This window comes from Petromyzon marinus, chromosome 34, assembly GCF_048934315.1.
Source record: "Petromyzon marinus isolate PM22_M1 ecotype Great Lakes invasive population chromosome 34, UKy_Petmar_22M1.pri1.0, whole genome shotgun sequence".
NCBI lineage: Eukaryota > Metazoa > Chordata > Hyperoartia > Petromyzontiformes > Petromyzontidae > Petromyzon > Petromyzon marinus.
The window spans coordinates 11,087,106-11,098,459 of NC_133700.1; the positions used below are offsets into that span (position 1 = coordinate 11,087,106).

General features: G+C 54.8%; 1 protein-coding gene across 1 annotated transcript; it reads left to right on the forward strand.

Moving 5' to 3' along the window:
- Positions 1–5,333: 5,333 nt before the first annotated feature.
- On the forward strand, positions 5,334–10,401 carry LOC116948707 (frizzled-5-like). The gene has a single exon (XM_032965679.2). The coding sequence runs from the start codon at positions 6,531–6,533 to the stop codon at positions 8,685–8,687; it is 2,157 nt and encodes a 718-aa protein (XP_032821570.1). The 5' UTR covers positions 5,334–6,530; the 3' UTR covers positions 8,688–10,401.
- The last annotated feature ends 953 nt before the right edge of the window (positions 10,402–11,354 follow it).

Below are 11,354 nucleotides of genomic sequence, written 5' to 3' on the forward strand. Positions count from 1 at the left end.
CACCACACGCACCCCACACACGAATGAATCATTACTTAAAGTGATCGTGCGAGCCCGGAGAGGAGACGCAACATCTGCTGTGATGCAGCGCTTTTGATGGGAGCGTTGGTGAATCGCGACATTGTACGATGATTCTTCTATACGCCTGCCCCCTCCGATCCAGACGCCCCGACTGGACTACAGAGTGACCGGTATGACACCGAGTGAATTTAATCCATCCGTGTGGAGACGGGAGAGCGGTGTCCCTCCCCGTGTATGCGCGTGATGGGTTGTCTCCAGCTGCTGCGGGGTTTTGTCGCGAATTAAATTGGGCCAAACGTCAGAATCCACAACCCGCATGACAAAGAGTCGTGAGACTCAGCGAAGCTTTCTTGGCACTTATAACATTATTTTGTCATCAAGGAATTGACAAAACATACATCCTGACCTCTATAAAATGTGAAATATTGATTAATCCAAGTCAGACTACACGTTGTATATGGAACAGCAAAAAGTATCAGTGGATACCTGCGTGCAGATTAGGCGTGTAATTATAAATGTATCAATTATTGCTCAATGCATGCTTACAATCATGCACACTAAAATCAATTATTTACAATTTGTGCACGTTATTATATTGCAGGATCGTGAGAGATTGTGGCAGCTTGGGGAGGTCTTAATCCAGCAGTGGATTGATCATGGATGATGATGTAACTTATATGCCAATTGTATCCTCTTCAGGATAGAGGAATAAATAAAATCGCAAAGTCAGATTTTATTTGTTTAAACCATACAAAAGGAGAAAAACAATAGTCAAATCTTGAACGTAATCGTGAGCCTAAATCATGGCAATTCACGGAATTGCTCGTAGGCGTATAGTCCCAACAGACGTGTGGAGCAATGTTGCAATGTTCCACACACTGTTACCATGCTGAACACCCAAGTTCAATGCCTTGTCCGTGATGCATCACGTTGCACCGGTGTGCAAATTTAATATCCGAGCTTGGCCTGGGCCTCCTGTAGGTTTACTCAGCAAAAAAAAGATGAGCACCGGGTGAGGCGTTGTCAATATTGTTGCGAGGAAGACAAAGGCGACCTGGTTATATTTGCGTGTCGCTGCTCGGTCATCACGCACTCTGACGCGCGTGCCTCAACAGATGCTCGCTAAACAGCGCGAGCACCATCAGTCTTCACCGCTGAGCGTGCGGTCATACTGTGTCTAAAAGGAGGCCCCGCATAGCGCACGGAAATAATTATCATCTACGTCTGCAGATTTTAATAAAACCAAAACGTTTCATTTCATGGGATAGAACACTCTAAATGTAAAGCCACGGTTTTACGCTGCGCTTACCGTGGATATGAACAAGATCGAGATGTGATGACGCCTGGAGCTGCTGAAACCACCAGATCTAAACAGAATATTTATGACATAGAAACTGCTACACACATGTTGACATTAGCTATATTGCAATGCATTAACGAGGCGTGCAGGGCATGGCTAATTTAATATGACAAGCCAAACATAGGGTGCCGCCAGATTTAGCTTGTAGGCAAGTTGGGGCGCCTGACAGACAGACTGACACAGTGGCACGAAGATCGATTCACAGGCACACCGAGTAACGACGCAGACGCACGGGCGGACACAGACGCAAGCTGACACGCAGTGACACACACACATTGACACGTGGACACGCATACACAGAGGCGGACAGTCGCACAGACATGTAGATACATACATGCAGATACAATGTCACATGGATAGGCACACATTGACCAACTTACAAATAGACACACAAACACTTACAAAAGACACACACACACACTGACTAGAAGCAGTGCCACACTCACAGACACACACAGACTCGCAGACACTCACAGGCACAATGATACACTGACAATCATACTGACACACACACACTAATTAACCCATACATACTAACACATTGACACAAACAGCCTCACAGACACATTAACACACGCACACAGACAGACACACACTCGCAACACACAAACACACGCAGTAGCACACGAACATCATGACACACACTGGCCCAGGTACACATTAACACAATGACAAACAAGACAAAGATCCCCCGTATAGCCCGAACAGACTTTTGGGGCAAGTGCTGTTAGCGAGCACCTACGAACGCTGGCACGACATACGAGGGGGTGGGTGGCCAACACCACGCGCGGCCGCCTTTGTCTCCCCAGTGACGATGTTTACTACGCACCGCACCAGGTACTCATTTGAGGCTGAGTTGATCTAGGCGACTCTCAGGACCAGTTGAGATAATTGTCACTGGTGTTGTCCGTGATCGGGAATCGAACTCGGGTGGCCGAGATCGCAGCGCGCTAACCGCTGCTCCACCGCTCCCCCACACACGCACACACTCACGCATACTAAAAAACACACGAACGCATGAACACACGAACGCATGAACGCACACGCCGACTAACACAAAGACCCCCCCACCCACCCACCCACCACCACCGTATAGCCTACACAGACTGTTGGGGCCAGTGCTGTTCACTCAGACAGAGATTCAGACACAATAACAAACACACTGACACACACACACACACGCACACACACATACACACACACGCACACACACCAGGGACACCTCTGCTGAAATGCTGAATGGCCGGCTCACGTTCAGAGCCTCGGGGGCCACAACTCTGCTGCTGCCCGCCTCGCTTTACACGTAACGCTAAACAAGGGACAAATAAGTAAATACATCAGCAACGCCACAACAATAATTATTTTATTCATATCATCATCACCGCCACTGTAAGAGAGATACACAGGCACCGGGTCACACGCGCGCGTTCACGCTGACACACGCGATAAGGCAAAGATCCCCCGTATAGCCTCAACAGGCTGTTGGGACAAGTGCTGTTCACGAGTAGCACCTACGAAGGCCGGCACGGCACACACGAGGGGGTGGGTGGCCAGCACCACGCACGGCCGCCTTTGTCTCCCCCCGTGCTGATGTTTACCAACCGCAAATACGCGCACACAGGCGGCAGTAACGCTGATGCACAGCTAAAACACACACACAACACGCCAAAATACACAAGGATACTCATATATACACACGGTTATACTCAAACACACAAATATACACCGTAAAACACACACGTGCAGACACACTCGCAAAGACACAGACTCGCGAACACAGACACACACACGTAGATACACAGACTCACAGACAGACACCGAGACACGCACACACACAGAGATCCCACATAGAACCTTGTCACACTTTTAGGCCAAGTGCTGTTAGCGGGCACCTATGAAGGCCGGCACGGCACACGAGGGGGTGGGTGGCCAACACCACACGCGACCGCCTTTGTCTCCCCAGTGGCGATGTTTACACACCGCGCCAGGTACTCATTTGAGGCTGAGTCGACCTAGGAGAGGCCCAGGACCGGTTCAGATGAGTGTCACTGATGTTGGCCGGGGTTCGTAGCGCCGCTGCGCTAACCGCTGCGCCACCACTCCCCACACAGACACGCACACAACTGAACACACACACGCGCACGGAGACACGCACAGCGGGCGTTACCGCACACACACACCCACACACACACCCACACACCCACACCCGCACATACACCCACACACCCACAAACACCCACAAACACACAAACACACCCACACACACACACCCACAAACACACCCACAAACACACCCACACACCCACACCCACAAACACACTCACACACACACCCACACACCCACACACACACCCACACACCCACACACACACCCACACACCCACACATACACACCCACACACACACCCACACACACACCCACAAACACACCCACAAACACACCCACACACCCACACCCACAAACACACCCACACACACACACCCACACACCCACACACACACACACCCACAAACACACCCACCCACACACACACCCACAAACACACCCACACACACACCCACACACCCACACACACCCACACACACACCCACAAACACACCCACAAACACACCCACACACCCACACACACACCCACAAACACACCCACACACCCACACACACACCCACACACCCACACACACCCACACACACCCACAAACACACGCACACACACACCCACAAACACACCCACACAACCACACCCACACACCCACAAACACACCCACACACACACATACCCACACACCCACAAACACCCACAAACACACCCACACACACACACACACCCACACACACACCCACAAACACCCACAAACACACCCACACACCCACACACCCACACACCCACAAACACCCACAAACACACCCACACACACACACACACCCACACACACACCCACAAAGTCACCCACACACACACACCCACAAACACCCACAAACACACACACACACACACACCCACCCACACACCCACACCCACAAACACACACACACCCACAAACACACCCACATCCACACACGCACACACCCACACACCCACAAACACACCCACACACACCCACACACCCACACATGCACCCACACACGCCCACACACCCACAAACACACCCACAAACACACACCCCCACAAACACACCCACAAACACACCCACACCCACACACACCCACACACCCACAAACACACCCACAAACACACACACACACCCACACACCCACAAACACACACACACCCACACACCCACACACCCACAAACACACACAAACACACACACACACCCACAAATACACACACACACACCCACCCACAAACACACACACACACAGACACCCACACACCCACATACACAAACACACACACAAACACACACAAACACACACCCACAAACACCCACACACCCACAAACACATACACACACCCACACACCCACACACCCACACACACACAAACACACCCACAAACACACACACACCCACACACCCACAAACACACACCCACACACCCACACACACAAACACACCCACAAACACACACACACACCCACAAACACACACACACCCACACACCCACAAACACACACACACCCACACACACACAAACACACCCACAAACACACCCACACACCCACAAACACACACACACCCACACACCCACAAACACACACACACACCCACACACACACAAACACACCCACAAACACACACACACACCCACAAACACACACACCCACACACACACAAACACACCCACAAACACACACACACCCACAAACACACACACACCCACAAACACACACACACACCCACACACACACAAACACACCCACAAACACACACACACAAACACACACACCCACACAAACACACCCACAAACACACCCACACACACGCGCGCCCGTCCCTTCTCGCATCGCAAGCCCACCCCCCTCCCGCCCCCAACATCGGACCGGGGCTCTCTCTGTCCAAAGGTGCTCAGAGAGGGACGGACCCTGGGTCGCGTTGTCAGTGACAGCCTCTCTCTCTCTCTCTTCCTCTCTCTCTCTTCCTCTCTCTCTCCCCTCGCTCTCCCGTGCGCTCTGTGTGGAGTCGACGCAGAGCCTGGCTGGCACCGCACCGCCCGGCGACCAGAGTCGCGCTCCCACGGTGGCGGAGGAACGGCGAGACGTCGCCTCGCGGAACGACTCGCCGACTCGCTTTCAAGACGCACGCGGCACGGCGTATTGCCGGCGCAACTTGTTCCTTCTAGTTGAAGCTGCTGCTGCTGTTGTTGTAGTAGTAGTAGTACGCATTTGACCGAACGACGATGAGTGTAGTTTAACGCGAAGATGATGCCGGACACACCTGCACTGGGAAATCAACGAAGCGTGGACTGGAGCAGCCGAGGCGACATGGCCAACGACTGCCGGGAAGCGACTTCTCGCGTGTGACTCCTTCGACACACCTGTGAGACACAGGTGTGGTGGCCGTGTCAGTCCTGCGATAGAAACAGCAGCGGCCAGGTACAGGTGAGGCACGCGAGGATGCATGTACCGCACCTGATGGCAAGGTGAGCGCGTCAGGACCGGTCTCCAGCCCGTACGCGGACCATCGACGCAGCGAAGGGACAGGCAAACACGCGCAGGCACGACTCAAGACTGCTACTGGCCCACCGCCGCCGTCACTGTCATCGACGACAGCAGCAGCAGCAGCAAGGACGCCCAGGGCTTTAACAACAACAACAACAGCAACAGCGACAACAAACTCGGGGCAGTCGCAGACCTGTTGTCGGCTGGCACCCCGTGTCACCACCATTACCACCATCATCACCACCACCATCATCATCATCGCCACCATCATCATCATCGCCACCATCATCATCATCATCGCCACCGCCACCATCCCGGGCTCTTAGTCACTCACACCAGTGCCATCATCACCACCACCACCATCGTCATCATCCCAAACTCACAGCCGATCATACCTGTGCCTACACCACCACCGCCACCACCACCATCATCATTATCGTCACAATAGGCTCCTAGTCACCCGCGCCTGTGCCATCATCCTCGTCATCCTCGTCATCTCGACCAACCAACTCAAATCAAGATTCAACTCTGCGAGGCCGCCGCCACGATGACGAGCGGGAGCCACGGCCACGGCCGCCCGCCGCGGTGGCTCTGCGTGGCCGTGGCCGCGTGCTGCCTGGCCAGGTGGCCCCTCCGAGCCTCGTGCAAGGAGCTGGTGTGCCAGGAGATATCCGTGCCCATGTGCAAGGGCATCGGCTACAACCAGACGTACATGCCCAACGCGTTCAACCACGACACGCAGGACGAGGCCGGCCTCGAGGTGCACCAGTTCTGGCCGCTCGTGGAAATCCAGTGCTCGCCGGACCTGCTCTTCTTCCTGTGCAGCATGTACACTCCGATCTGTCTGCACGACTACAGGAAGCCGCTGCCGCCTTGTCGGGCGGTGTGCGACAGGGCCAAGGCCGGTTGCGCGCCGCTCATGCGCCAGTACGGATTCGCGTGGCCGGACCGCATGAACTGCGACCGCCTGCCCGCGCAAGGCGACTCCTCCAACCTGTGCATGGACGACAACCGCACCGAACAGGGCGCCGGCGGCTCGACCACCACCACCACCACCAGGAGGCCCCTGGCGGTGAAGCCGACGCCGCAGCCCAGGGGCGCCAAGACGAACCGCGGCGAGCAGCGCTGCGACCGCGGCTGCTCGTGCAAGGCTCCGATGGTGCCCATCACGAGCGAGCGACACCCGCTGTACAACAAGGCACGCGTCGGCATGGTGGTGCCCAACTGCGCCATGCCGTGCCACAGCCCCTACTTCAGCGCCGAGGAGATGGCCTTCGCGTCGCTGTGGATTGGCCTCTGGTCGGTGGCGTGCTTCTTCGCGAGTCTCACCACGGTGCTCACCTTCATGATCGACGTGAGCCGCTTCCAGTACCCGGAGCGGCCCATCGTGCTCATCTCGTCGTGCTACCTCTTCGTGTCGCTGGGCTACATCGTGCGTCTCGTGGCGGGACACGACGGCGTGGCGTGTAGCCGCGAGCCCGAGCGGCGCCACGTGCTCTACGAGACCACGGGGCCCGCGCTCTGCACCACCGTCTTCCTGCTCACATACTTCTTCAGCATGGCCAGCTCCATCTGGTGGGTCATCCTCTCCTTCACGTGGTTCCTGGCTGCCGGCCTCAAGTGGGGCAGCGAGGCCATCGCCTCCTACTCGCAGTACTTCCACATGGCTGCCTGGCTTCTGCCCAGCGTCAAGTCCATCGCCATCCTCGCAATGAGCTCCGTGGACGGAGACCCCGTAGCCGGAATCTGCTCGGTGGGCAACCAGAGCTTGGACACGCTCCGTGGCTTCGTGCTGGCTCCGATGGTGGTCTACCTCCTCATCGGCGTCATGTTCATCATGGCCGGCTTCGTGTCGCTGTTTCGCATCAGGAGCGTCATCAAGCAGGGTGGCAAGAAGACGGACAAGCTGGACAAGCTGATGCTGCGCATCGGCGTGGTCACGGTGCTCTACACGCTGCCGGCCGCCGTGCTGGTGGGCTGCTACTTCTACGAGCAGCACCACCGCGAAGCGTGGGAGAGGGCCCACAACTGCGACTGCGTGCCCGAAGCGCAGCGAGAGCGGCCCGCCTTCGCCGTCTTCATGCTCAAGTACTTCATGTGCCTGGTGGCAGGCATCACGTCGGGCGTGTGGATCTGGTCGGCCAAGACGCTGGACTCTTGGAAGCGGCTTTGCTCTCGCTGCTGCTCGCGAGGCAGGAGCAAGCGAGGTAGCGGTGGTACTGCTGGGGCTGCCGGTGGTGGTGCTGGTGCCGCCGCAGCAGCAGCAGCAGCCACCACCACCACCACCAACACCTCCACGGTCACCGCCGCCTCGTCCGGTGGTGGTGGCCCTGCGGCGTTGCGCGGCGCCACCACCACGCACGTGCCGCAAAGCCAACCGCTCATGCATCACCATCATCACCACCATCACCAGCAACAGCAGCAGCAGCAACAGCAGCAACAACAGCATCTCCACTACCCACTGCAGATGCAGGGAAGTGGACAGCAGACCCTGATGTCTAGCGCGCACCTGCACCATCAGCATCACCACCACCAGCAGCATCAGCAACAGCAGCAGCATCAGCAGCAGCATTCATCAGCAACAAGTTCTGCCGCCAGCTCGGTGCGGCACGCGTTGTTCCCGGAGCGGGGAGTGAGTGGAAGGACTGCGATGGGACACGTGGGGATGCCCCATCCCCTACAGGTGCGCCTGGCACACGTGTGACCTGTCTACCTGGGACTCCAGCCTGTCTGGGTTGAAACCGGGATACGAGTCTACCTGGAATTCCAGTCTACCTGGGTCTGTCCAAGATGCGAGTCTACCTGGGTTAATCTGTACAATAAGTTTACTTGAGACTTTGATCGACCTTGGGCATAGCTGTACCACGAGTCGACACGCAACTGCATTCTACCTGGAACCAGTATATCTGTAATTCTCCGAGATACGAGTCTGCGTGGAATTCAATGTACCTGGGGAATACGGTCTACCTGGGCGGCGATTCTACGTGGGTCTACCTGGGGACTCCAGTGCACCTGGGGACTCAAATAGCCCTGGAAGACGAGTAGCCTTCCTGGAGACAACCCGGGCGATATCTTTCCACCCCAGTAAGTGGTCGTGAAGACACGCGCCCAAGGCGTTGGATGATGCACGCAAAAGCAGTGCGAGCCGAGTGGAGCAGGTAGGCAGACAGTGGAGTGGTGGTGGGCAACTGGACGCGCGCCTCTGAATGTAGTGCTACACCATGTACGGACCATGACAATGACTAACCCCACAGCGGGGCCACTGCGTGGCAGAGACAGAACCCCCCCCCCCCTCTAACTCTATGGATACTTTGACCGGTCTTATACAGGAGGCTAAGCACGTGTGTGTACATATAATTATTATACAGAAGCGTGGCCCTACGAGCGCCCTTGTATAAGCTATATATATTATATATATAAAGATGTAAAGTCTATCGCGCGTGAGATGACGTTCGCTAATTAATATATTGGTAATGTAAATAAGAGGCTACGTGTTGATGATGTGACGTGCACTACTCAATACTGCGGCGTGCATGGACTACTGTCATCGAGGCTAAAGCAGAAGTGGGGTTTTAAAATGAGGAGGATCTTCTCAGCAGCTGGACATACACAATTACAAACTGTGTCCGTTTTGTTTTTACAATTGTTAAAAGATAATTAAGATATAATTGGCGCTCGCGACGCATCTATGGCAGTCGGACACAATGCTTACGCAGCCCGTGCACACTCTGACTGTACTGGTCTTGTTAAATGAGCCATTTTCCTGTGTTGTGTCGCCTGATATTAAACTATCGTCGTTGTCATCATAAATGAACACGCGAGCTACGTTGCATACAATGTTGATGACGACGATTGATATACAATGTGTCAAATTCATGACCATCATCATCATCATCGCCACCACGACTGTGACGATCGTTTATTTTGTAATGCATCATTGTTAAGTCGTTGCTGCTTGATTGGAAACGTCTCGTCGCCAGCATCGTCCCTGACACGCGGCATTCGTTGCACGCAAAGTCGACGATGACGGGGGGAGATGATAATGGTCGCGTTCGGCGCCACGATAATACGACACACGTTGCCTACGAACTTAATGACGATGGAGTTGTCATTCATAATGCCCGCGATTATCTTTAATTCGACAAATTATCACCTGCATTACAGCGTTGTGATGATGATAAATCCAGTAATGCGTAAAATAAATCCTCATTGCCATCAATTCGACACGCGCTTTATGCTGCATATAAGTTAAACTATGATGATGATGTTTATGATAATGATGAAGAATTTAACACTAATTGATAAATAATAATGTTAGTGACTGCATCAAGTGCCACTGTGGAACTAATTATACAGGTAGTCTATGAACTGGATTCGTTCCTTCTTTACATAAAGCACTTTGAGTCGTTGAGTTATAACACCGCGAGTTTCTCATCCGTTCACGCACGCGTACAACGCACTTGGGCGAGCGCTGTCAGCGAGCACCTATTAAGGGCCGGGTCACGGCGCACGGGGGGCGGCGGGCGGGGGGGTGGGGTGTAAGACAGTCGTGCTACTCACGGCCGCCTTCGTCTCTCCCCGGTGCTGATTGTTGTACACACGGCGCGATGAGCACTCCCTGACTAAAACCGCCTCGAGCTTCGTTCACGGACATCATCGCTCGCCACTGCACGAGCTTTCGGCCCCCGCTGCACGAGCTTTCGGCCCCCGCTACACGAGCTTTCGGCCCCCGCGGCCGCCGGCGATCGAACTCAGGTGCGGCCGGGCTCGTCGCGGCCAGTGCGCCAACCGTCGTGCCACCGCTTGCCGCGCGTAAACAAAGCGCGCAGTTTGGGCTAATTGCAGTCCGGGTTACTTGACGCAGGGCCGAAACGACCCGTTACAGTCGGAGTTTTACAAGCGCTCGCTGAGCGGGGACGGCCGCGTACATTTTTACAACTTCAGCCGTAAATTGTCTCGCTACTGGGGACGCGGTAGCGTGGCTGGGACACCGCAGGAGGCGTGACCGTGCCCGTGTGTGTGTGTGGTGTCTCTTTCTCTCTCTGTATACGGGCCCCCTTTTAAAACATGCGGCTTTGGTATATGGCTCTATGGCGTATTATTGCTTGCCTGGGTAATACCGACAGCTGAGTGAGCATGGCTCGCTGATGAGTCCCGGTGAAAGGGAATTGCGTCACTCTGTCGCTACCGTGCGGTGGACTCAAAATCGGAGTTTTGGGTTTGTTTTTCGGAATCTTTCGGCCGACAGAGTCCGCTTCAAAGACGCATCGAAAATAACTCGGGGTGCATTTTAGTTTAGCGGTCAGTCTCCAGTCTCACGGCCCTCCGGAGCCTGAACCGGAAAGTGTCGTAACGCGCGTCAATCCCTTAA

What these genes read in the sequence shown, in the direction of transcription:
- LOC116948707 (XM_032965679.2), top strand. Translation starts at nt 6,531, where the DNA reads ATGACGAGCGGGAGCCACGGCCACGGCCGCCCGCCGCGGTGGCTCTGC.